The following is a 27571-nucleotide window of genomic DNA, read 5'->3' as shown; positions in this document are numbered from 1 at the left end:
ATCCCAGAGACAGCATTAGCATTGCTGCTAGTGAAACAATTGGAGTATAGGGCCTATGGCAGGCTGCTTCAAAAATCATGCCCTTATCCTCTAAATCACTTCAAACCAATGCTATAGCACTCAAAATACAGTATCATAACAAATTGCACATATAATGTATTGGAGAATATTATAGGAATTCTGGTATTCATATACAATTTTCAGTATAATAACTATTCGATTGGAGAATACACACCAATACAGCACAATGTGTACATTTAGAGGGTAGCTGTTTCTGTATGACAGTTGTATTACAGTTCTACAAAGTATTCATACAACTGACATACTTTTATGAGCTGTTTATACAGAAACTAAGCATATATCTAGGGTCATTTAGATTTTGTACATGGACATGCCTAGTTTTAACCATAGGCAAGTACATAAGGTGCTCCATCTCCGCAGGTGTCTATCAGGTCAAGATCACCCCAATAGCCCCCCCTCCACCCTCTGATGATATGTATAATTTAATATTCTGTCTCCAGAAAAACCTGGATTCAAATAGATTGTTTTTTTTAGATTTGCCCTACACTCTTAGAAAAAAGCATTGCAAAAAGGGTTCTACAGCTGTCCACATAGGAGAACCCTTTTTGGTTCCAGGTAGAACCCTTTTCTGGTTCCTGGTAAAAAACTCTTTTGGTGCCACGTAGAACCCTCTGTGGAAAGGGCTCTCTACATGGAATCCAAAAGGGTTCTACCTGGAACCAAAAGGGGTTATTCAAAGGGTTCTCCTGTGAAGACAGCCGAAGAACCATTTTTGGTTCTAGAAAGCACCTTTTTTCTAAGAGTGTTGGATAAATACTTTTTGGAGAATACACCCTAATACAGCTGTGTGTAGATTCAGAGTGTATCTGAGTTCTGTATTGCAGTTCTATTAAGTATTTATACCATCGACTAACCGGTGCCCCCACACATTGACTCTGTACCGGTACCCCCTGTTTATAGCCTCGCTATTGTTATTTTACTGCTCTTTAATCAAAATGACCCCAGTCGGTACCTTGAGGGTTAAGCCCTCTAGTTTACAAAATATATATATAAGCAGACTTTATGTATGCCCGTGTCACATGGTCACCCCCAATAATAATAGGTTAACAGGTCAATAGTCTTGTTTCCTCACTTCTATACATTTACAATGTGGTCAAATTATTTTTACCACATGACCTGAGAGAATGGCTGATGAAATTCTTGAGAAACAAATGGAATCTGCTCTTACAATAAGGCAAGACAAAAAAATGATGCAACGTCTCTTAACATTTTTTATGTGAAATTCTCTTGTCAATAACCTTACAATTTAGAAAAGAATCAACATGAATTTCAAACATATAAACACCTATGTCTAAGAGTGAAACCAGACAGAGGAGTAGATTTGATTTGAGAATCATTTAAGTATGTAAAGCATCGCTTTCCATTGGCCTCCAGAGAATTGCGTCAAGGAGCCGTGATAAGCAATGATAACCAAACTCTTGGATAAGACTAGGCCTCGGGGGAGGATTGAGGTCAGAGTTACAAGATAGTTAGCCTGGTCCCAGATCTGTTTGTGTTTTTTTCCAAAATTGCAAGATAGCACAAACAGATCTGGGACCAGGGTAGAAGAAAATGTAATATGCTCAGGCATGGCCAAGTCACCATGGTCTGACTCCTCTCTTGTGTTCCCTTTCATGTCCATGTCATGTGAATACATTGTGCAGAGTGTGGGGCTGGTATATCACACTGGGAATAAATGCTGCTCTGACAGAGAAGGAAGCTTATATCAATGGCTGATGATTGTGTATGTGGATGATAACGCAAATGAGCTCAAAGAATAAAGAAAATCTAGAGTTTGAATTGTAATATGCATGAAATGTAATGATAAATATAATTTTATTTTACTCTAGTAGTCCTCATTCAGAGCACTGAGGACACTTATTTTAATACTCAGGAAGACAAGTTGATTAAAACATTTTTGAGGGGGGGTGGCATAGACATAAACAGACAACATACAGTACATACAGTATTGCCACTGTGTACACACACACACACCACAAACATTCCAAACATGTGGAGAAACGGTCTTTCTTTCAGACTCTCTGTAGGATTAGAGACTGTCGTTGACGCCGTGCTGCGTGCTGAACTGGAAGTCCTCAGGGATGGTGTCTTTATAGGTTAGAGGTCAGAGGTTAGGGTCAATTTCTACTGAGGGTCAGTTAAATCAAGGATGCCAATGTGACAAATTTGAGTTAAAAACAAATAGCTTGAATATTGTCATAAATGTACAAATAATCTCAGTAAAGAAAAAAGAGCATCTCAAATGACCAGTTTCAACTAGCCTCTTTACTTACCATTGCAGCGGTACTTTAGGTTGGACCAGATTATGTTTTCCTGAGAGAAACAGAATACACCCAGTCGCCCTCCTCTCATGGTGGTGTCAATGGTCACACCAGAGTCAGCCACCAGTTCTGTACCCTCATAGAAACGGGCCCTGTCCAAAAACCCAACAGACAGTCATTCTTGTTAGAAAACTAGAGTATTATATGGAGAGATCACATCTGACTCTCTCACACTCTCACACTCACTCACTCTCAGAAGCCATCCTGTGTGCATCATATCAGCTGTCTCACCTGATGTATCCGACCTGGGGCCGGTGCTGCAGGTACCAGCGGTAGGAAACCTTGTCCTTCCAGCCCACGTTCCTGGGGTCCTTCCACAACAGACGCACCTGGTCGTTGGTGTCCCCTGTGTGCCAAAGGGAGTTCCTCAGGTGCTCACCTGGACCGGACTTAGACTTCACAGCCTGGGAGATAGCGAGGGAGAGAAGGTAAGAAGTAGTAAATACAAAAATAAGAAGACAGATTTCATTGTACGATTCAAGACACACACACACACACCTTGAGCTGGATGCCAGGCTCAGCCACTGCTCTGAAGGGTGTGGCCTGCCAGTAGGTCTGCTCAGTCTGTTTCCACATGACCACGTAGAAGGAGGAGGAGTCCTGGTAGCCAAAGATGAAGCCTGCGTAGTCATCGTCAGTCACTGTGTTTACATGGAACGTCCCCTCAAAGTCCACCCCACTGAACGCAGTGTAACCTAGGGAACAAAACAAAGAGGTTACGATGAAATGGGATTGATACAATACGATATGATATATGATACTTGATAATGATTTGGAAGTCTTTCTTACCCACAGCCAGTCCAGGGTCACTGTTCATGGTCTGCACAATCTCCATTCCCTATTTGAGAGAGAAAATGTCAGTCATGTTGTCAAAGCATTTTAACATATTTAGCTTATTATTTCCGGTAGTCCCGTAAATGGCCATCGCACCTGATTGAGGACAACCCAGTTGGGGTCAATCTGGGCGTCACCCTCGGGGTCCAGCACCACCGTCTGATAGGCTCTGAAGTCTGTCAGAGTGACCTCAGCGTTCTCTGGACAGTTGTCTATTCTGTCAATCACCTTGTCCTGGTCAAAGTCTGACTCACACACATCCCCAACACCGTCATCTGGGAGGAGAGAATACACAAAGGCTTAGAAATGATGGCCAGTAAGGTTCTAAGCATAGGCAATACACTAGTAAAGCAGAGAGTTTAAGATTTGTTGGTTGGTTGGTTGGTTGGTTGGTTGGTTGGTTGGTTGGTTGGTTGGTTGGTTGGTTGGTTGGTTGGTTGGTTGGTTGGTTGGTTGGTTGGTTGGTTGGTTGGTTGGTTGGTTGGTTGGTTGGTTGGTTGGTTGGTTGGTTGGTTGGTTGGTTGGTTGGTTGGTTGGTTGGTTGGTTGGTTGGTTGGTTGGTTGGTTGGTTGGTTGGTTGGTTGGTTGGTTGGTTGGTTGGTTGGTTGGTTGGTTGGTTGGTTGGTTGGTTGGTTGGTTGGTTGGTTGGTTGGTTGGTTGGTTGGTTGGTTGGTTGGTTGGTTGGTTGGTTGGTTGGTTGGTTGGTTGGTTGGTTGGTTGGTTGGTTGGTTGGTTGGTTGGTTGGTTGGTTGGTTGGTTGGTTGAAGGTCAATGGTGACTGAGTATACGTTGTTTGAAGTACAGTATTAGATCAGTGAATCTACAGTCCTTTTGCAGGTGTCAAAGCTGAATGTGATGGAAAACCTTGTCAGTCCGTAGGCGCTTCACTTCCTCACGTTTTACCTTCAGTTAAAAAAATGTGTATACTCATACTGTATGTGTAGTCAAGTCTTCTATTAGTATCACACCATTTACAGCACAAACTTACACAGAAAAGAGTTGGTCAAAGCCCAAACAGACTGAAATACTAGGCTATAGCTTTTAGGTGATAACTCAAGAATTCAGATTCAGATTTAGAAAAATGTTATTTCCCGTTGCTGGGCAATTTGATCGCAGCAGTAATGTAAATTAAAAAGTGTGAAAGAAAGATTACTACTGACTGTTCTCATCCAGCTGGTCGGGGTTGGGCACCAGTCTGCAGTTGTCGGGTCCTGGTGGCAGGAAGTCAGGGATGCTGTCGTTGTCATCGTCATCGTCACACTCATCCCCCAGGCCGTCTTTGTCCGTGTCCAGCTGGGAGCTGTTGATGACGTTGGGACAGTTGTCCTTGGTGTCCTGGTGACCGTCACCATCACTACAGACCAGGCAGGTAACACAAAAGGAGAAGGGACAGAAAAGATAGGGTCAGGTCTTTCTCACAAATTTTGAAACTATTTTTGGGACATCCCTGTTAGTGAGCATTTCTCCTTTGCCAAGGTAATCAATCCACCTGACAGGTGTGGCATATCAAGAAGCTGATTAAACAACATGATCATTACACAGGTGCACCTTGTGCTGGGGACAATAAAAAGCCACTCTAAAATGTGCAGTTTTGTCACACAACACAGTATTTTTGTTCAGTGTATATATACTGTAGTTGAATATTCATAAAAATAAAGGGATGAATTGACTACTGGAATCATGTATTGACTAAATCAAATAAATCATGAAGTGGATATTTTAAGATAATACTTTTTCTAACGTCAGATACTTCAAAATATGTTTTCTTTTACCTGTCTTGGTTTGTGTCACAAGAATCCCCAACCAGGTCATCATCGATGTCGGACTGAAATCAGAGCACAGATTTGTTGAAACACTTTTTGACCTCTCACAGGGGACGACGTCTCCGTCGCTCCATATTCCAGTATATATCTGTAAACGTAACAGGTCTCAGAACCCTAATGGAGGCCTGTGGAGGCAGTCTGACCTGGTTAGGATTAGGAATATCGGGGCAGCTGTCACAGGCGTCTCCCACTCCGTCTCCATCCCGGTCCAACTGGTCCCGGTTCACCACCCGCTGGCAGTTATCCAGGAAGTTCTTCAAGCCTGGAGACCAATTCAATTACAGAGTTTGAGATTGTAAAGTTATCTGACCAATAGTATCGCACCACCCTGCAGAAGTGTTAGAGAAATACATGACAGTACTTAAGTAAAGTAGTCTCTTTCAGGATTACTGCTTTGTGATGTATGCACACCAGGGATAGCTGTTCTAGATATTTCAAGAACATCTGTGAAAGTGTGAAAGAAAGTGTAAGAAAGTATGGCCCATGAGAAAAATCATAAAGCATGATTTATGTGATTTGAAGGCTGACTCACTGATGTTGAATCAATGCATTATTATTTAAAAGCAAACTGCATGTGGTTGATGCTGTTTACGTTGGTATGCTGTTTCTAATAGTTCACTAGTTGTGCCACAGGCAGGCGCTGTTGCATTTGTCATCTGAGGAAAGTGTTTGTACAGAAGGCCCTAGGTGTGTCATTTCTCATTTATCTCAGGGAAGCAACAGTACTGTGATCATTGCATAAAGGTCAAGTGGTCTGTAGACAGAGTCTGTAAAAAGGAACACAGACAGTCATGTACTGTATCAAAGCGTGAGGAGGACAAAGGCATACTGTGTGTTTGTTTGAGAGGTGATTTTAGTAATGGGATCAGGGTAGGGTTGGTGTTTGGTGTTTTCTAGTCAAACGGATGTTGTATCAGACTACTGTGACGCTAGTTAGGTGGTAGGGATGTGTCGCTGTACGTACCGTCTCCATCCATGTCATCATCGCAGGCGTCTCCTTTCCTGTCACTGTCAGTGTCCCTCTGATCGGGGTTCTCCACCGTGCGACAGTTGTCACAGGCATCACCATGGTTGTCCTTGTCACTATTCCTCTGGTCCACGTTAGGCTTCAGCCAGCAGTTATCCTGCATGGGAGAGGGGCACAGGGAGAGCAGAGAGTTTGAGGGAGGTGTGTGTGTGTGTGTGTGTGTGTGTGTGTGTGTGTGTGTGTGTGTGTGTGTGTGTGTGTGTGTGTGTGTATGTGTGTGTGTGTGTGTGTGTGTGTGTGTGTGTGTGTGTGTGTGTGTGTGTGTGTGTGTGTGTGTGTGTGTGTGTGTGTGTGTGTGTGTGTGTGTGTGTGTGTGTGTGTGTGTGTGTCTACCTGTTCATTCAGAATACCGTCTCCATCAGCGTCAGCGTCACAAGCGTCCCCTTGTCCGTCCTCGTCAGCATCTTCTTGGCCAGAGTTGGGAACACGCATGCAGTTATCCTGACAACCAACAGATTTATTTCAACACACTGTTATCCCTTTAACAGACACAACGTCAAAATAAGATGGTGGGAGGGGAAAAGGGAAAGAGGGAGTGAGAAAGGGGGAGAGTGAGAGAGGGAGAGATGGTGATACAGGGAGAGAGGAAGAGAGAATTAAAAGCGAGAGAGACGGGAAGGCACGGAAAGAGAGATCACGTGCTGTTTATTCCAAGATAGCTGTATTTGTTCCGTTGTCATGGTTACCTTTTTACAGACCATATCCTTGCACTTGAGTTTCTCATCAGGGTATCCATCAATGTCTGTGTCCTTCCCACATAGGTAGCCATTACCAGCCCAGCCAATCCCACACTGACAGGGAAAATAAGAGAAAACACTTGAGGCAGTGTGTGTGTGTGTGTGTGTGTGTGTAAGGCAGTCAGTAAAAGGTTGGCCTAGTTTTATAGAGTGACGAGTGTGTATGTGTGTGTGTATTATTCTGCGTATCTATGTGTGTGTGTGAGTGAGAGAGAGTTCTGTCAATGGAGGCTAGTTTGTGATCTATAGGACCCCACCTGACAGGTGATGGAGCCGTCTCTTTCTTGGATACACTGGGCGTTGACATCACAGGGGTTGGTCAAACTGTTACCACAGCTCCTCTCTGGCTTACAGCCCTTCACCTGGTCCCCTGTGTAGCCTGTTTTACAGCCCCCACAGACGTATGAACCCTACAGGGAGAAGACAGGGTTTATTTATTTTCTTATTTTTTATTTATTTCACCTTTATTTAACCAGGTAAGCTAGTTGAGAACAAGTTCTCATTTGCAACTGCGACCTGGCCAAGATAAAGCAAAGCAGTGTGACACAGACAACAACACAGAGTTACACATGGAGTAAACAATAAACAAGCCAATGACACAATAAACAAGTCAATGACACAGTAGAAAAAAGAAAGTCTATATACAGTGTGTGCAAAAGGCATGAGGAGGTAGGCAATAAATAGGCCATAGGAGCGAATAATTACAATTTAGCAGATTAACACTGGAGTGATAAATGAGCAGATGATGATGTGCAAGTAGAGATACTGGTGTGCAAAAGAGCAGAAAAGTAAATAAAATAAAAACAGTATGGGGATGAGGTAGGTAGATTGGGTGGGCTATTTACAGATGGACTATGTACAGCTGCAGCGATCGGTTAGCTGCTCAGATAGTTGATGTTTAAAGTTGGTGAGGGAAATAAAAGTCTCCAACTTCAGCGATTTTTGCAATTCGTTCCAGTCACTGGCAGCAGAGAACTGGAAGGAAAGGCGGCCAAATGAGGTGTTGGCTTTGGGGATGATCAGTGAGATATACCTGCTGGAACGTGTGCTACGGGTGGGTGTTGTTATCGTGACCTGTGAACTGAGATAAGGCGGAGCTTTACCTAGCATAGACTTATAGATGACCTGGAGCCAGTGGGTCTGGCGACGAATATATAGCGAGGGCCAGCCGACTAGAGCATACAGGTCGCAGTGGTGGGTGGTATAAGGTGATTTGGTAACAAAACGGATGGCACTGTGATAGACTGCATCCAGTTTGCTGAGTAGAGTGTTGGAAGCTATTTTGTAGATGACATCGCCGAAGTCGAGGATCGGTAGGATAGTCAGTTTTACAAGGGTAAGTTTGGCGGCGTGGGTGAAGGAGGCTTTGTTGCGAAATAGAAAGCCGATTCTAGATTTGATTTTGGATTGGAGATGTTTAATATGAGTCTGGAAGGAGAGTTTACAGTCTAGCCAGACACCTAGGTATTTATAGTTGTCCACATATTCTAGGTCGGAACCGTCCAGGGTGGTGATGCTAGTCGGGCGGGTTGGTGCGGGCAGCGAACGGTTGAAAAGCATGCATTTGGTTTTACTAGCGTTTGAGAGCAGTTGGAGGCCACGGAAGGAGTGTTGTATGGCATTGAAGCTCGTTTGGAGGTTAGTTAACACAGTGTCCAAAGAAGGGACAGAAGTATACAGAATGGTGTCGTCTGCGTAGAGGTGGATCGGGGAATCGCCCGCAGCAAGAGCGACATCATTGATATATACAGAGAAAAGAGTCGGCCCGAGAATTGAACTCTGTGTCACCCCCATAGAGACTTCCAGAGGTCCGGACAACATGCCCTCCGATTTGACACCCTGAACTCTGTCTGCAAAGTAGTTGGTGAACCAGGCCAGGCAGTCATTAGAAAACCCAAGGCTATTGAGTCTGCCGATAAGAATACGGTGATTGACAGAGTCGAAAGCCTTGGCCAGATCGATGAAGACGGCTGCACAGTACTGTCTTTTATCGATGGCGGTTATGATATCGTTTAGTACCTTGAGCGTGGCTGAGGTGCACCCGTGACCGGCTCGGAAGCCGGATTGCACAGCGGAGAAGGTACGGTGGGATTCGAAATGGTCAGTGATCTGTTTATTAACTTGGCTTTCGAAGACTTTAGACAGGCAGGGCAGGATGGATATAGGTCTGTAACAGTTTGGGTCTAGGGTGTCACCCCCTTTTGAAGAGGGGGATGACCGCGGCAGCTTTCCAATCTTTAGGGATCTCGGACGATACGAAAGAGAGGTTGAACAGGCTGGTAATAGGGGTTGCAACAATGGCAGCGGATAGTTTTAGAAAGAGAGGGTGCAGATTGTCTAGCCCAGCTGATTTGTACGCGTCCAGGTTTTGCAGCTCTTTCAGAACATCTGCTGTCTGGATTTGGGTGAAGGAGAAGCTGGGGAGGCTTGGGCGAGTAGCTGCGGCGGAGGCGGAGCTGTTGGCCGGGGTTGGAGTAGCCAGGAGGAAGGCATGGCCAGCCGTTGAGAAATGCTTATTGAAATTTTTGATTATCATGGATTTATCAGTGGTGACCGTGTTACCTAGCCTCAGTGCAGTGGGCAGCTGGGAGGAGGTGCTCTTGTTCTCCATGGACTTTACAGTGTCCCAAAACTTTTGGGGAGTTAGAGCTACAGGATACAAATTTCTGCTTGAAAAAGCTAGCCAGTCAATGAACAACATATAATACATGTAGTACTTGTACTTGTGTCAGATATTTAGCTTGGAATCCTTTTAACACACATTGTTCCCATGTCCTATTGTTTAAAATGGAGCGATATTCTATTTGGATTCCAGATACTAGCCTGGTCCCCAGATCAGCTTGTGCTTCAAGTAGTTTCTGTTGTATGATAACGAAGGTCAGGAGTTGGCTGAAGCAAAAAGATGTGGCGACCACCAGGCTATCAGACAGACGCTCAGTCCTTACCGCAGAGTTGTGACAGAGAGAGTCAGCAGTGCACCCTCCGTTGTTGGGTCTTTTGCACTCGTCAATGTCGTCACAGACCTTAGAGATATACAGTACAAAACCGGAGATGAGCATAAAAATACAAATGATGATATATAGCTTGAAAAGACGTTACAAGAGGAGTTATCCTAGTAACAATGTCACCGGGTGGGGGTCGATTTCATTTCAATTCATCTTCTTGAATTTACCAAGTTGAAATGGAGGAAGACAGCTTGCTGTCGAAACGTTGGTGAGTAAAGGATTTTATTAGAGCTACTAGTGTGTGTAGCTTTTCCTTTTCATTAAACCAATTGATATGGAGACCTTGACTCCATTTGGTGAGGTTGACTGACCTGTTTGTTTGTCTGTGCGTAGACCACTCCCACCCCCTCCACAGCCAGACCAGTGTAGCCCAGAGGACATGCGTCACAGCGAAACCCTGGAGCTGTGTTCACGCACTTTACCCCGGCGAAGCAAGGGTTAAACTGACACTAGAGAGAGAGAGAGACAGTAGAAGACGCTTGGTTAGTATTTTAGAATGATTACAACCATACAAATACATACAGTAAACACACACAGACACACACACCCTACCTCATCCACATCATCACAGCTGAAGCCATCCCCTGTGTATCCATCAGGACAGGGTCCACACTCAACACCCTCCTCCGTCTCAATACACATGTCGTCACGGAAACAAACACCATGGGCACACTTTGGCTCCATGACCTCGCTTCCACCCAGTCCTTCAAAGACACCCAGAGGAAATATGTTTTTATGACAGTAATTTTCACAATACCAGTGGCTTCTCATGTATTAGTTATGAATGTGTCATAAGCGAACGTGCTTCAAGTAAAACTAGGGCCTAGGGATTTTCCTTGTTAGGTCTCATGGTCAGGAAAAAATCTTGGCCCAATCTATAAACAACATATGACATGAATACAGAACTTTAATAAATCATTTGTAATATGATGGTGGTATTGGATGTTCTCACCACAAGCCTGGCACTCAGAGATGGTGTTTCTGAGAAAAGATGTCTCTTTGACCTTTAGAAAGCAGCAGAAACATTTTTATTATATCTTTATTTAACTAGGCAAGCCAGTTAAGAACAAATTCTTACTTTCATTGACGGCCTAGGAACAGTGGGTTAACTGCCTTGTTCAGGGGCAGAACGACAGATTTGTACCTTGTCAGCTCGGGGATTTGAACTTGCAACCTTTCGGTTACTAGTCCAACGCTCTAACCACTAGGCTACCTGCCGCCCCAGCTAGCATGTTTTTATATGGACTCAGTGGGTCAGGAGGTGCAGTTTAGGAGTTCCAAGAGGAGCTTGACCATTATAGTTACCTGCTGAATAAGGACATCTTTCAGCTCATTTATCACCTGGGTGAGCTCAAGCATTTGATTGGAGAGCTGCTTTGTGTTGACCCCTGCATGGGGGAAGAACATGGGTCATACCAAAACACTTGAGTTGGGGTTCTTGTTTGACCTACCCTCAATCTATAGTAACATATGTATGTCGCACCAGTCAAAAGTATGGACACCTACTCATTCAAGGGATTTTCTTTATTTTGACTATTTTCTACATTGTAGAATAATAGTGAAGACATCAAAACTATGAAATAACACACATGGAATCATGAAGTAACCAAAAATGTGTTAAACAAATCAAAATATATTTTATATTTGTCACGACTTCTGCCGAGGTCAGCCCCTCTCCTTGTTTGGGCGACGTTTGGCGATCGGCGTCACCGGCTTTCTAGCCATCGCCGCTCCATTTTTCGTATATCCATTTGTCTTGTCTCTTTTCCATACACACCTGGTTTACATTTCCCCAAATAAGCTACTTGTATTTAACCCTCTGTTTCCCATCATGTTTTGTGTGTAATTGTTTTCATGTTAGGTAGTGTTAGTTTACGCGCTCTACTTTTATGTTCTGTTTTTTGAGCGCGTTTGATTCATGTAGTGCTCTCGTTTTTGGAACTATAATAAAAGTGCGCCTGTTCATTGTATCTACTCTCCTGCACTTGACTTCGCCTCCAATACACCATCCTGACACGCCGTGTGGAGCGAAGGAGACGCGGCGCCAGACCACTTCGAGGAGTTCACCCGTGGCTTCAGGGCCGTCTTCGACCATCCACCTGAGGGCAGAGCGGCGGGGGAGAGGCTCTTCCATCTGAGACAGGGGACGAGGAGCGCCCAGGACTTCGCCCTGGAATTCCAGACCTTGGCCGCCGGAGCAGGCTGGAACGACAGGGCCCTCATCGACCATTATCGATGCAGCCTACGAGAGGACGTCCGACATGAACTGGCCTGCAGGGATGCCACCATTTCCTTCGACCAACTGGTGGATTTGTGCATCCGGTTGGATAACCTGCTGGTTACCCGCGGACTTTCAGAGGGGCTCTGTCAGTTCCATCATCCAGCACTCCTGCTTCGGTGCCCATGGAGTTAGGAGGGGCTGTTCATAGGGAGACTGGAGGAGGAGCCATCACGTGCGCCATCTGTGGCCGCAGAGGACACACTGCCGGTCGGTGCCATGTTGGTTCCTCTGGGAGTCGAGGCAACAGGCAGGGCACTCTGGCGTCACCTCAGGTGAGTTTGCACCACACTCATCCAGAGTCCTCTGTTGATCAACTGTTTGTGCCTGTTTGTTTTCCCCACATTCCCAGCATAAGGCGCTCGTCGATTCAGGCGCAGCTGGAAATTTTATCGACAGAGCATTAGCCATTAGGTTAGTGATCCCTATTTTTCCCATAGTTAGACCCTTCCCAGTACACGCTCTAGATAGTCGACCATTAGGGTCCGGGCTAATCAAGGAGGCCACCATCTCCTTGGCCATGGTTATGCAGGGGAATCATGAAGAGAGAATCAGTCTCTTTCTCATTGACTCTCCTGCGCTTCCTGTGGTACTAGGCCTTCCTTGGATGGCTCTACATAACCCCACTATTTCCTGGCAACAGAGGGCTCTCACGGGGTGGTCGCGAGAGTGCTCAGGGAGGTGTGTAGGGGTGCTACCACGGTGCTTTCCGTTGGTGCTACCACGGTGGAAAGTCCAGACCACATCCCCCCAGAATATGCTGATTTGGCTCTCGCCTTCTGTAAGAAGAAGGCGACTAAATTATCACCTCATCGACGGGGGGATTGTGCGATAATTCTCCTGACAGATGCTGCGCTTCCCAGTAGTCACGTGTATCCCCTGTCGCAAGCGGAGACAGTGGCTATGAATACATATGTCTCTGAATCCCTGCGTCGGGGGTACATTCGGCCCTCTACTTCACCCGCCTCCTCAAGTTTCTTTTTTGTGAAGAAGAAGGACGGAGGTTTACGCCCGTGCAATGACTATAGAGGTCTCAATCAAATCACGGTGAAACATAGTTACCTCGCCATGGCGATTGAGTCAATGCATGGGGCGCGCTTCTTCATGAAACTGGATCTCAGGAGTGCGTATAACCTGGTGCGTATCCGGGAGGGAGACGAGTGGAAGACAGTGTTTAGTACCACCACAGGGCATTATGAGTACCTAGTCATGCCGTACGGGTTGATGAATGCTCCATCAGTTTTCCAATCCTTTGTAGACGAGATTTTCAGGGACCTGCACGGGCAGTGTGTAGTGGTGTATATCGATGACATTCTGATTTACTCCGCTACACGCGCCTAGCATGTGTCCTTGGTGCGCAAGGTACTTGGACGACTGTTGGAGCATGACCTGTACGTCAAGGCTGAGACATGCCTGTTATTTCAGCAGGTCGTCTCCTTCCTAGGGTATCGCATGTCCACATCAGGGATGCAGATGGAGAGTGACCGCATTGCAGCCGTGCGTAATTGGCCGACTCCCACCACGGTAAAGGAAGTGCAGCGATTTTTAGGGTTTGCCAATTACTACCGGAGATTTACCCAGGGTTTTGGCCAGGTTGCTGCGCCCATTACCTCATTGCTGAAGGGGCTTCCTGTAAGGTTGCGGTGGTCGGCTGAGGCGGACTGGGCTTTTGGGCAACTAAGAGCTCTGTTTACTTCGGCTCCAGTGCTGGCCCATCCGGATCCCTCTTTGGAATTCATAGTGGAGGTGGACGCGTCCGAGGCGCGCTCGGGCACGCCACCGAAACTCCGCCCCTGTGCTTTCTTCTCGAAGAAGCTCAGCCCAGCGGAGCGTAACTATGATGTGGGGGACCGGGAGTTGTTGGCTGTGGTTAAAGCGTTGAAAGTGTGGAGACATTGGCTTGAGGGGGCTAAACATCCTTTTCTCATCTGGACTGACCACCGCAACCTGGAGTACATCCGGGCAGCGAGGAGACTGAATCCTCGTCAGGCAAGGTGGGCCATGTTCTTTACCCGTTTTGTTTTTACCCTGCCTTACAGACCAGGTTCCCAGAATAAGAAGGCAGATGCACTGTCCCGGCTGTATGACACAGAGGAGCGGCACATGGATCAAACTCCCATACTCCCGGCCTCCTGCCTGGTAGCGCCGGTCATGTGGGATCTGGATGCGGACATTGAGCAGGCGTTACGTACAGAGCCCGCTCCCCTCCAGTGTCCCGTTGGGCGTGTGTATGTTCCGTCTGCTGTCCGTGACCAGTTGATCTCTTGGGCCCACACGTCTCCCTCCTCTGGTCATCCGGGGATCGGTCGGACGGTGCGCTGTCTGACTGGGAAGTACTGGTGGCCCACTTTGGCTAAGGACCTGGGGGTTTATGTCTCCTCCTGCTCGGTGTGTGCCCAGTGTAAGGCTCCGAGACACCTGCCCAGAGGTAAGTTACATCCCTTACCCGTTCCTCAACGACCTTGGTCACATCTGACAGTGGATTTCCTAAAGGATCTCCCCCCCCCACCACAGGGAAATACCACGATCCTGGTCGTTGTGGATCGTTTTTCTAAGTCCTGTCGTCTCCTCCCTCTGCCTGGTCTCCCTACGGCCCTACAGACTGCGGAGGCCTTGTTTACACATGTCTTCCGGCACTACGTTGTGCCTGAGGATATAGTGTCTGATCGGGGTCCCCAGTTCACGTCGAGAGTTTGAAAGTCGTTCATGGAACGTCTGGGGGTCTCGATTAGCCTTACCTCATTGTGCAAAGCTGTCATCAAGGTAAAGGGTGGCTACTTTGAAGAATCTCTAATAGAAAATATATTTAGATTTGTTTAACACTTTTTTGGTTATTACATGATTCCATATGTGTTATTTCAAAGTTTTGATGTCTTCACTTTTATTCTTCAATGTAGAAAATAGTAAAAATAAAGAAATACCCTTGAGTGAGTAGGTGTTTCCAAAATGTTTGACCGGTAATGTACATATGAGCATTCTATCACCATTTAGTTGCTTTCATGAAAAGTGGTTGGGTGACTTACAAGAAAAGGCCTTTCCTCAAAAAAAATGTGTCTGTCTAAACTAGACAGTAGAGACTAAATTCACAGTTTAGGGAACACACATGAAAATGATCTCGTTTGTTTTTTTGTTATAAACTCTTACCCAGAGTCTGCACTGAGTCTCCTTGTTGGTGGCAGTTTTGTAGAGAGGCTACGTTCTCGAACGTGTCTCCCACCACCAGTTTCAATTCCTCCAGCTTCTCCTGTTTGTGAAGAAGTCCAACAACAGGGATCCATTAGTTGGAGTCTGTGCTGAAGGATGGGCTTGATGAGGACAATGTGGTTGCCAGGTTTGTTTTCTGGTTGCCAGATTTGTTCCTGCTTTAGCCAACTCTAAATTGTTTGACAAATGCTGTATTTTTGAAAGACAAGGATTTGGCAACATCTGGCATCCAGGCTAGGGTTAGGGTCATTTGAATTGGGAAGGAGGATCTGAGTAAATAAATGATGTCCCTGAGTACAAAGGCAACAAAGGTAATGGTTTGGGATGGGTAACAGAAACAAATATGGTTCTATGAGTAAACAAGACAACAGTAAACATGTTGTTCCCCACGAATGATGAATCGCCCCCCTTGGGCCAATCAGTGTAATTTAGTCAATTCCAGATCTCTATGGCAAGATACATCATTCACCCAAGTTTCCTCAAAATCGTGCCAATCAGTCTAATTATGTAAATGCTGGATCTCTATGGCAAAATGTTTGTCAAAAGGGGTCAGTGGGGTCTGAGATATTGTGTGTGAACAGACAAAGACAGATCTATAGTCCCCCTCCCGATTTCATTGGTGGGGCACAATAATGATTGCATTTCATATGATGTGCTTAATTTGAATAACATCCAATCTGACAATGGTCAAACGTAGTGCACTATATAATGTTTTTGAGATGAGTACAATAGGTTGCCATTTGAGACAACTACCATAACATCACCTCTGCTTTGCCCTGCATGCTCTTCAGTTCCACCACGCCGTAGCCTGCAGGCAGGCCCTGAAACACGGAGGGGAGATCCCTGACCGTCTCCACCAGTCTGCAGTCCAGGTGTAGCTCCACCCCCCCGGGTCCCTGCTGCATCCCCTTCAGGTGGAAGAGGAGGCGGTGGCGCTGACCGTCCGCCAGTTGGATGTTGTTGAAGGTCACAGAGCTCATCCTCCGATCACTCCTCAGATAACGCAGCACAGCTGGGAGAGAGGGAGTGAGGGAGAGGGGGAGAGGGAGAGAGGGAGTGAGGGGAGAGGGGGTGAGGGAGAGGGGGAGTGAGGGGAGAGGGAGTGAGGGAGAGAGGGAGTGAGGGGAGAGGGGGTGAGGGAGAGAGGGAAAGGGACAAAAAGAAGAAGGCCATAGTGTAAAATTACATGAGATGGAGAGTGAATCACAGCAAATGCGTCAATGAATTGAATACATGAATAATGTAGAAAAAGAAAGGCGAAAGTAATGATTTTTAAACACAAATGGAAAGAGAGAGAGAACTTTTCAATATCACATTTTACATAAAAGTGCAGTATATCATGCATCCCTTATCCTCTGAGCCATTGTGCACCTAATTCTTTGAGGCTGCACTGATGGCCAAATTCGATATCTTTGAATTAATAATGCGTAAAAGAAACAATATCTTCTATATCTTCAGTGTACAAGTAGATAAACCCCCTCAGTTGGGCATTAAGTCCCTAGCCTCTCCTTCCTAACCATTACCTCTGTTGAGTTTCCCCAGCACGGTGAACTCAAAGTATTTGCTGTTGTCCCGGGGGTTGTACAGACCGAACACGGTGGTGCCAGTCTTGGGCTGCAGTTTAAAGGTGGTGAGGATGAACGCCTCATTCACCCCCTGCTCCACCAGGCCGCCCTGCAGCAGGTCTGGCAGACAGTCCGGGGAGTTTAGGAGATCATAGACTGCAGAGGGAAAAATAAAGTAACACACATGGTAGGAAATGATGAATATTCATTATTCAAATTATTCAAACTGTCTGTGGCTCAGTAGAGCGAGAATAAACAAACCTTAAATAGATGGATGGGATGGTTATTGAGCAAGGTGTTTTGGATGTACTGTGGGGAAAGTCCACGTCAATACTTTATAGACTAAACTAGGCTGGAACATCACAGTGAGTTTGGGTAGCTGGTGGGAAATGTTAAATTGCCTGGTCAGCAGCAGAATCCATTTCTTCACTTTTTCCTGAATGCTGATTATTCCTGAGCTAGAGCTTTTGATGTGCTCTGAAGACACTGGTGGTCAAGAGAGAGTACAGATGTAGGATAGTAATTTGATGTACATCAGGAAATGCAAATTTGTAGTGTAAAAAGCCTTGAAAAGGCTTCTAAAGTATGTCATTTCCACTTGAAAATGTCACACTTTATTTGCCCTAACGAATAATTTATCAACCCCTACAAAAAATGTCCATTCATTATAATCCACATACAAGGTCGGATTAACAAATCATTATTATATATATTTTTAGGAACTCAGTAGGGGTCTCAACTTACTGTGGATATGTCAGTCACTCAATTAGTCATGTCGGCTAACAATTTTTAGATTGGTAAATTAGTCAGCCATGTATTAAACATGGCCGAATACCGAACGGGCACGCAGGGCAAGTGCCCAAGGGCCCTGACCTCCAGGAGGCCTGAATCCCACTCAGATATCATTAACTTAGCATCATGACAAAATGTGTAGAATTGCAGGTAACTTGCTTTAAAATTGCAACGTTTTCTCTGCGCCCCATGGCAAAATGTGTAGAATTGCAAGAAATGTACTTTCTCTCTGCCATCAAAGTGTTTTTCCCGCGAGGTGGGGGTGGCCCTCAAACCAAATCCCACCAGTTACCCAACCAAGACAGGGCCCCGCATTTACCTATGTGGGCCCCATACCTCCTCTCTTCCACCCATCTGATTATTAGCAGAGTCCTGTGGTTGTCGGTTGCAGTAAAAAATAAAATATACAGTTAAAGTCGGAAGTTGACATACACTTAGATTGGAGTCATTAAAACTCGTTTTTCAATCACTCCACAAATGTCTTGTTAACAAACTATAGATTTGTCAAGTCGGTTAGGACATCTACTTTGTGCATGACACAAGTAATTCTTCCAACAATTATTTACAGACAGATTATTTCACTTATAATTCATCACAATTCCAGTGGGTCAGAAGTTTACATACACTAAATTGACTGTGTTTTTAAACACCTTGGAAAATTCCAGAAAATGATGTCATGGCTTTAGAAGCTTCTAATAGGCTAATTGACACCATTTGAGTCAATTGGAGGTGTACCTGTTCATGTATTTCAAGGCCTACCTTCAAACTCAGTGCCTCTTTGCTTGACATGGGAAAATCAAAAGAAATCAGCCAAGACCTCCACGGTAAACCTCCACAAGTCTGGTTCATCCTTGGGAGAAATTTCCAAACTCCTGAAGGTACCACGTTCATCTGTACAAACAATAGTACGCAAGTATAAACACCATGGGACCAGGCATCCGTCATACCGCTCAGGAAGGAGACGCATTCTGTCTCCTAGAGATGAACGTACTGTGGTGCAAAAAGTGCAAATCAATCCCAGAACAGCAGCAAAGGACCTTGTGAAGATGCTGGAGGAAAGACGTACAAAAGTATCTATATCCACAGTAAAACGAGTCCTATATCGACATAACCTGAAAGGCCGCTCAGCAAGGAAGCCACTGCTCCAAAACCGCCATAAAAAAGCCACATTACGGTTTGCAACTGCACATGGGGACAAAGATCGTACTTTCTGGAGAAATGTCCTCTGGTCTAATGAAACAAAAATAGAACTGTTTGGCCGTAATGACCATCGCTATGTTTGGAGGAAAAAGTGGGAGGCTTGCAAGCCAAAAAACACCATCCCAACCGTGAAGCACGGGGGTGGCAGCATCATGTTGTGTGGGTGCATTGCTGCAGAAGGCACTGGTGCACTTCACAAAATAGATGGCATCACGAGGGAGGAAAATTATGTGGATATATTGAAGGAACATCTCAAGACATCAGTCAGGAAGTTAAAGCTTGGTCGCAAATGGGTCTTCAAAATGGACATTGACCCCAAGCATACTTCCAAAGTTGTGACAAAATGGCTTAAGGACAACAAAGTCAAGGTATTGGAGTGGCCATCACAAAGCCCTGACCTCAATACTATAGAAAATGTGTGGGCAGAACTGAAAGCGTGTGCGAGCAAGGAGGCCTACAAACCTGACTCAGTTACACCAGCTCTGTCAGGAGGAATGGGCCAAAATTCACCCAACTTATTGTGGGAAGCTTGTGGAAGGCTACCCAAAACGTTTGACCCAAGTTAAACAATTTAACTTTTACTGCCTCAGAAACCCGGATCCGGGATCACCCCCCACCCCCCCCACACTGATTAGCATCACTAGCATAGCGTCACATTTAAATAGTAGCATCTAAATATCATTAAATCACAAGTCCAAGACACCAAATGAAAGATACAGATCTTGTGAATAAAGTCACCATTTCAGATTTTTAAAATGTTTTACAGGGAAGACAAAATATGTAAATCTATTAGCTAACCATGTTAGCAAAAGACACCCTTTTTCTTTGTCCACCATTTTTTCTCAACACCAGTAGCTATCACCAATTCGGCTAAACTAAGATATTGATAGCCACTAACCAAGAAAAAACCTCATCAGATGACAGTCTGATAACATATTTATGGTATAGGATAGGTTTTGTTAGAAAAATGTGCATATTTCAGGTATAAATCATAGTTTGCCATTGCAGCCACCATCACAAATCTCACCAAAGCGACTAGAATTACTACAGAGAGCAACGTGTATGACCAATTTACTCATCATAAAACATTTCATAAAAATAGACAAAGCATAGCAATGGAAAGACACAGATCTTGTGATTTCAGACAATATTTCAGATTTTCTAAGCGTTTTACAGCGAAAACACAATAAATCGATAAGTTAGCATACCACATGTGCAAACATTACCAGAGCATCGATTCAAGCCAAAGAGAGCGATAACGTAATCATCGCCAAAATATATTAATTTTTTCACTAACCTTCTCAGAATTCTTCCGTTGACACTCCTGTAACATCATATTACAACATACATATATTGTTTGTTCGAAAATGTGCATATTTAGCCATAAAAAAACGTGGTTATACAATGAAAATAGTAGCAAATCACGCCTCAAAATGTCGGACGTCATCTTTCAGAGTGATCTAGTTTAATCGAAAGCTAATCATATACTTGACTAAAAAATACAGGGTTGACAGGAATCGAAAGACAAATTAGTTCTTAATGCAATCGCTGATTTACATTTCTAAAATTATCCTTACTGTGCAATACAGGGTTCGCCAAGCGAAGGGATACAAAACAAAATAGCGCAATATGCGTTTAAAATATTTCGACAGAACAACGATTTATCATATTAAATATTTCTTACTTTGAGGTGATTTTCCATCAGATTCTTGGGCAATGTATCCTTTCTTGGGTCTAATCTTCTTTTGGTCGAAAGATGTCCTCTGTCCGTCGAAATGCCCGCTAACGTTCGACCGGGACCCCGAAACGTGCCCAAAGCTTCATAGAGCATCACATAGAAATGCATCAAAATCGCACTAAACGGATATAAATTGCTATAAAACGGTTTAAATTAACTACGTTATGATGTTTCTAACTCCTATATCGAATTAAATTACAGACGGATACATTTCACGTTGATAACCGAGCCTTTGAAAATGGCATCCGGAGGTCCCTTCCTGCGTAATGGCCAGCGTCGAAAAGGGGGCTACTCTCACTCCTTGGTCTTTTATAACCTCTGAGAGCTACGCAGAAAGCCCATTCCACTTCTCATTGGTTACTGACATCCAGGGGAAGGCGGGTGCAGTTCATGTCGTTCCATAGGATATACACAGACCTTAAAAACTGATCTGAAACCAGAGCTTCGCTCTCAGACCTTCGCACTATCTGTCATGGATTTCGCTGTAGAAAGAGTTCTGGGTCACCCACAGACATAATTCCAACGTTTTATGAAACTAGAGAGTGTTTTCTATCCAATAGAATTAATAATATGCATATTGTACGAGCAAGAATTGAGCACGAGGCAGTTTAATTTGGCGACACCCAGAAAAAAGAAATGCTAACTGCTCCCCCTATTGACAAAAGGTTTTAAAGGCAATGCTACAAAATACTAATTGATTGTATGTGAACTTCTGACCCACTGGGAATGTGATGAAAGAAATAAAAGCTGAAATAAATCATTCTCTCTACTATTATTCTGACATTTCACATTCTTAAAATAAAGTGGTGATCCTAATTGACCTAAAACAGGGAATTTTTACTAGCATTAAATGTCAGGTGAGTTTTTAAATGTATTTGGCTAAGGTATATGTAAACTGACTTCAACTGTATAATACATATACAATATATACTGTATATATTTCCTTTATTTATTTTGCCTCTTGGGCCCCCTATGGGCCTGGGCCCAGGGGCTTCATTTTCCTGCTGTAGCAAACTGGCTCAAATTCAGATCCTACATCTGTAGGCTAGTTGATGAGTCAGATGTGGCAGAACATGATGCTGATGATTGCTGAGGATTTGATGTGCTGAGAACAAGGGCAGACTGGGACCAGAAATCAACCCTGGCATTTTCAACACACCGGCCAAGGTTTTTACTTGAGGCCTCCACACCTGCCCATTTGTTTCCCATCTGGACCCCATTTTTTGCCAGATGATAATCATTTTGCACAAAAATCCAAGTTAAAAATGAACCTGCCGATTTGACATTTGCCTGAAATGCCAAATGGCCAATCCGCCCCTGGCTGAGAAGATACTGGTGGTCAAGACAGAGTAGGTTGGTTGATGAGGCAGAATGAGTTTTGGGTAAAACATTTGTACTTTTATCAGAATGTATGGTATTTTGGTAATTCTTGAGCTAGTAGTTTTGATGTACAGAAGGGATACTTTACATAGACTAGAATTGGCTGCAAGATCAAGACCAGGCTAAGTTAGATAAATATGGATAAACTGCACTGTACACAATGCACAGGGAGTGGAATGTAAAAGCCATAGAAGAGGTAAGCCCACGGTTACAATTCTAGTTGAATAAAGTCACTCCGGGACACAGCAGGCCTCAGGAGCATGTGCCTTGAATCCCTCCCCACCAGTCTGAGACCCTACATAAATACACAAGTGACCTAGCAGCTGTCTTTAAGGCACACTATCACGAGGGCAACAAATTGCTCCCAAATGTTTCCAGAAAATTGCCCTCATATCCCCCCTATTCTCAGCCAAGATTGCAGTGTGATCCTCAGACAAGATATTGTGTGTGTGTATTCAGCTTCAGACATCTTTGTTCCTTTCTCTTCCCCCCAGTCTTTACTCTGGTTCCAACTGCCTGGTCTCAGTCTGTTCCAGTTCATCGGGAAGCAGCACGGGGCTTTTAAAGGCGTGTGGTTAAACGTAACTCGAGCCACGATAACAGGCGTCCCTTTCATGCCGTTTCCTGCGCTCAATTTCACCTTTATAAGCACAGACAGACCTGGTTTGTGAAAGGCTTCAGCTTCGCTATTGTCCCCCTCGCCTGTGGAGGGAGGTTAGGCAAACATTGTGACTTGGCCTCACTGTGACTTGGCCTGCAAACTGGGACTGGGGGTGCACCAACAAAACAATTTGAACAAACCCACTCTTATTCTATTCTCATCCATCTGTTTAGACGCACTATGCACACACACTTGCTCCCATCTGTGTTTTAGACTCAGGGCCATGTGTGGGTCAGGATCTCCATGAGAAAGGATCAGCTTTCATCCGCACAGCCACCACTTGTCCTCTCAAGATCCATCAAGCTACACAAAACCATGTCCTTCAAATCCACCTAAATCCACCTTAAACCACATCTTAACCATAAAATAAACCACCGACAGCCCACACATAAAGTATCACTACCACATGGTTTGTCATACGTCTAGGAGCAACAACGGCTAAGCCTCTAAGTGGTAGGCCACACAAACTCACAGAACGTGACCGCCGAATGCTGAAGCAAGTAGTGCATAAAAATCATCTGTCCTCGGTTGCAACACTCACTACCGAGTTTCAAACTGGCTCTGGAAGCAACATCAGCACAATAACTTCGTTAGGAGCATCATGAAATGGGTTTCCATGGCCGAGCAGCCGCACTCAAACCTAAGATCACCATGCGCAATGCCATGTCATCAACTCTGGAGCAGTGGAAACGCGTTCTCTGGAGTGTTGAATCACGCTTCACCATCTTGTATTCCGACGGACTAATCTGGGTTTGGCGAATGCCAGTAGAACGCTACCTCCCCGAATGCATAGTGCTAACTGTAAAGTTTGGTGGGGGAGGAATAATGTCTGGGACTGTTTTTCATTGTTCGGGCTAGGCCTCTTAGTTCCAGTAAAGGGAAATCTTAACGCTACAGCATACAATGACATTCTAGATGATTATGTGCTTGCAACTTTGTGGCAACAGTTTGGGGAAGGCCTAGCACAAAACGAGGTCCATACAGAAATGGTTTGTTGAGATCGGTGTGGAAGAACTTGACTGGCCTGCACAGAGCCCTGACCTCAACCCCATTGAACACCTTTGGGATTAATTGGAACGCCGATTGCGAGCCAGGCCTAATCGCCCAACATCAGTGCTCGACCTCACTAAAGCTCTTGTGGATGAATGGAAGCAAGTCCCGCAGCAATGTTCCAACGTCTAGTGGAAAGCCTTCCCAGAATAGTGGAGGCTGTTATAGCAGCAAAGGGGGGACAAACTCCATATTAATGCCCATGATTTTGGAATGAGATGTTCGACAAGCATTTGTCCACATACTTTTGGTCATATAGTGTACATATTTGTATATTTAGTCTTAGAGAAAATTTGCATATTTTCTAAATGTCTCTATTGATCAAAACATCTGCCCCCATTGCTGTGAACGTCTCACATAGCTGTAACTTCCTGAACTTGTTAGGAACTCGCCTTTCATCTCATATTAATATTGTCCATCTATGACAAACAGAAAGTGGGTTTTGTTTAAAATCTATGAGTTAGTTAGTTTACATTATTGGCTATAAATCAATCACTGAATGTGCTACAGCAACAAAAAACACTCTCTCCTGTTGCATTACGATGTAAGGATTCTAAGCATATGTTAGTGACTGTGACATAGGGTTCAGCCAGGAGTTGATGGACAGTCAGAAGAGCGAATGAAATGATAGGAGGGACATCCCAGCTTCAATTGGTGTCAGATTTCCCATCCTGCTTCACACAGGCAGAAGAGACATACTCCTGTGACAGTGAGAATCAGGGCTATCACTCAATGCAAGCCATTTAGGTCTATGTGGGCCACATATCAATATATAAGCAAAAATGTTGGTCGGAATGGGTACCAGAACTACACAGGTCCCCAAAACAGGGGACTTGACATCTAAGAGGATATTATTAAGTGAAATCCCATGCAGTCATTACCAATAATTGCTATTTGTATAAACAACTAATGAGTAAAAGTTTCACTACATATCAACTGAGACAACAGTGTGCAGCTGTAAAAGTATTTTAAAAGAATATCTCTCAAAGTCATCAACAGTATTGGCATCTCAAAACCCTTTGTGTGTGTGTGTGTGTGTGTGTGTGTGTGTGTGTGTGTGTGTGTGTGTGTGTGTGTGTGTGTGTGTGTGTGTGTGTGTGTGTGTGTGTGTGTGTGTGTGTGTGTGTGTGTGTGTGTGTGTGTGTGTGTGTGCGTGCATGCTCAGACTCCAGTATTGCATACAGACCATTAGTAATTACTCCCATGTGTGTGATTAATTTGGGACTTCAGAGCCAGACTGCAGACCCCCCCCCCCCCCCCCCCCCCCCACACACACACACACACACACATATACACAGTCACACCTCAGTCATCAGTACACAGCACTCTTCTGACGGGTGTATTTTCAATCTTCTCACCGCAAATGCTACAGAGGAATATTGATCACAACAGAGTATCAAATGCCATGTGTAGCCCTTTGTGTATATTGGCTGGAGAAGGAATGGATGTTCTATTCTCAATCACAGTGTCTGTTACAGCAATCATTACCTCAGAGCTTCATGGTACTCTATTGGAATCCTCTGGGGTAGAGTGCCGAGAGCTTTATTACACTGATAGAGGCATTTGAAGATGACATCACAGTCTCTCTGTATGTCAAATTAAACTGTCCGTCTCTGACTACCATCAAATTGTCAAATTGAAACTTTTAGCTGTAGTATCCTGTAATTGCCTCTTCAATTACCATTTTAATCCCGCAGCACCCCCCCCCCCCCCCTTCCCAAAGAAAACAATGAAATATCACCATTGCCTTTCTTTGCACTAACACTCGCACTTGTCTTGCTTTACTGTGCTGATAGCTACTTTATTGAGGGAAAATGTACTTACTATGAATGTGATGTGTGGTTGTCTCACCTAGCCAACTTAAGATGGAAGCACTAACAGTAAGTCGTTCTGGATAAGAGCGTCTGCTAAATGACGGAAATGTAAATAAAAAAGCAATGACTTCAAAATGCTTCGTTGTGCAACTGCATGGTTTCAATAGACTTTACTGACCACATCAAGATCACATTGGCATCACATTCAGTCATAATAAAGAACAAAAATCTCTGCTACACTCACCTGAGACCTGGGCTCCCACGTCTGAGCACAGGTTTAAGATCAGCTGCGAAGCCACGATCAGCATCGTCCACAGCCCCATTCTTTCCTCTCACTGTTCTCAGACCTGTTTCTCTGGAATGACTGATCCCTATCTCGGACAGAGTGGTGCTCCTCCTGTACTGTTGCCTGGTATGTGTGTGTTTGTAGAGACAGAGGTGAGGCTAGGCTGTCATAGTGAGGCAGGGAACAGCTGCTGTGTGTGTGGCAGCCTGGGGAGGACGGGAGGCTGACTAAGGGGGGGAACAGGGCTGGAGATGATTTAAGCTTTCCTTAGACGGCCACATGCAGAGAAGGAGTGACCAAGACATCCTCCACCGTATTGGCTGCTATGGATGGATGTGGTGTGGTGTGTGTGTGTGTGTGTGTGTGTGTAGGTAGATGTGTGTGTGTGTGTGTGTGTGAGTTAGAATAGGGTGTGTGTTTGTGTGTGTGTGTGTGTGTGTGTGTGTGTGCACATGTAAGCATGAAGGGCTTCCTCCATGGTTCAGGAACTCCTTGGGCAGTACTTATAGCAAGCCAGGCAAAATAATGGTTGACTTTATGATCTATGCCACTTTTCAGATCCACAGTCTGACTCCTGACAGTCAGGAGGCATTTTTTTGCCACACACCTCCTCTTCCCAAACACTGTTAGGTATTCCTTCAGGTTTTCAGTGGTTCAGATGCAACACATTTCCCCTGTATCCTGTTTTCCCCTTCCTCCCCAAGCTTTGGACAGGAAATGAGCGATCTGGAAAACGAAATTAAAGCCACAATCCGTAATTTGTTTTTCAGGACAACGGATGCCCCACCACTTGGTTGCGCTATAAAGCTTAGGGATGGGGCTGGAGAAATGAAATGAGCTATATTGATGCAAGGATTAACAATCCATGAGATAAATATGGTAGTTTTAGAAGCATATTTGGAAGCTATACATTGTTCTTTTACAAAGACATTGTTACAAACAATGGAGTAAAACAACCATATATTGTGGGATGTGATAGGAAAAGGCGGTTTTACTGAGCTCATAATTCATTAAAAAGTTATTTATTTAAGAATCAATGTATACCTTCATTAAAATGACCATTGAATAGATTCCCAGATTCCAAACTGTAATTAATAAGCCCAGCGCAGTCACCGAGGTCAACACAGCGTTAGACAAGCCAGAACACACGGCCGAACATGTCTGGCACCAAACTACTTGTCACATTTGGCAGAGATGAACAAACAGGAGGCTTAATAATGTTTGTTTTTCGTTCTTTTATTAGTTTTGTGCCCTTTAAGAGCATGGAGGCTTGTTCCATTAGGAGATCTCAAGGCATTTGTGGTTTCAAAGTGTTTAGGTATTCCAGACTACCTCAGTGAGCAGCTAGCTACTGGCATAGGAAGCTAGCAACTGAAGAAACTTCTGATTTAAGAAAACCAGGAAATGTACACTACCGTTAAGAAGTTTGGGGTCACTAAGAAATGTCCTTGTTTTTGAAAGAAAAGCACATTCTTTGTCCATTAAAATAACATCAAATTGATCAGAAATACAGTGTAGACTTACCATTGGAACACAGGAGCGATGGTTGCTGATAATGGGCCTCTGTACACCTATGTAGATATTCCATAAAAAACCTGCCATTTCCAGCTACAATAGTAATTTACAACATTAACAATGTCTACACTGTATTTCTGATCAATTTGATGTAATTTTAATGGACAAAAAAAAAAAATCTTTCAAAAACAAGGAAATTTGGAAGTGACCCCAAACTTTTGAACGGTAGTGTATCTATAAGAAGTATTTGGTTGTACTGC

The 27571-nt window shown here is 44.4% G+C and overlaps 1 protein-coding gene across 1 annotated transcript; it reads right to left on the bottom strand.

The window, feature by feature from the left end:
- Positions 1-26002, bottom strand: LOC120026410 (thrombospondin-4-B-like). The gene is made up of 22 exons (XM_038971270.1): positions 25755-26002; positions 16834-17031; positions 16075-16322; positions 15251-15350; positions 11134-11216; positions 10781-10832; positions 10381-10532; positions 10140-10277; positions 9769-9846; positions 7081-7233; positions 6773-6877; positions 6420-6527; positions 6024-6183; positions 5203-5321; positions 5009-5061; positions 4397-4590; positions 3333-3511; positions 3192-3240; positions 2901-3097; positions 2634-2806; positions 2355-2494; positions 1-2169 (listed from the first exon to the last, which is right to left on the bottom strand). Exons 1-22 carry the CDS (start codon positions 25831-25833, stop codon positions 2111-2113), a joined length of 2817 nt encoding a protein of 938 aa, XP_038827198.1. The 5' UTR covers positions 25834-26002; the 3' UTR covers positions 1-2110.
- Positions 26003-27571: the final 1569 nt, after the last annotated feature.

This window comes from Salvelinus namaycush, chromosome 31, assembly GCF_016432855.1.
Source record: "Salvelinus namaycush isolate Seneca chromosome 31, SaNama_1.0, whole genome shotgun sequence".
Classification (NCBI taxonomy): Eukaryota; Metazoa; Chordata; class Actinopteri; order Salmoniformes; family Salmonidae; genus Salvelinus; species Salvelinus namaycush.
The sequence above is the reverse complement of the archived record's forward strand: the minus strand, read 5'-3'. Positions and strand labels throughout refer to the sequence as shown.

Excerpts from the sequence above, each read along its gene's own strand:
- LOC120026410 (XM_038971270.1), bottom strand. The coding sequence starts at position 25,833 with ATGGGGCTGTGGACGATGCTGATCGTGGCTTCGCAGCTGATCTTAAAC. Across the intron at positions 16,323-16,833 it reads GCTGGGGAAACTCAACAGAG|CTGTGCTGCGTTATCTGAGG; the intron begins GTAATGGTTAGG and ends CCTCTCTCCCAG. Across the intron at positions 10,533-10,780 it reads CTCTGAGTGCCAGGCTTGTG|GACTGGGTGGAAGCGAGGTC; the intron begins GTGAGAACATCC and ends GTGTCTTTGAAG.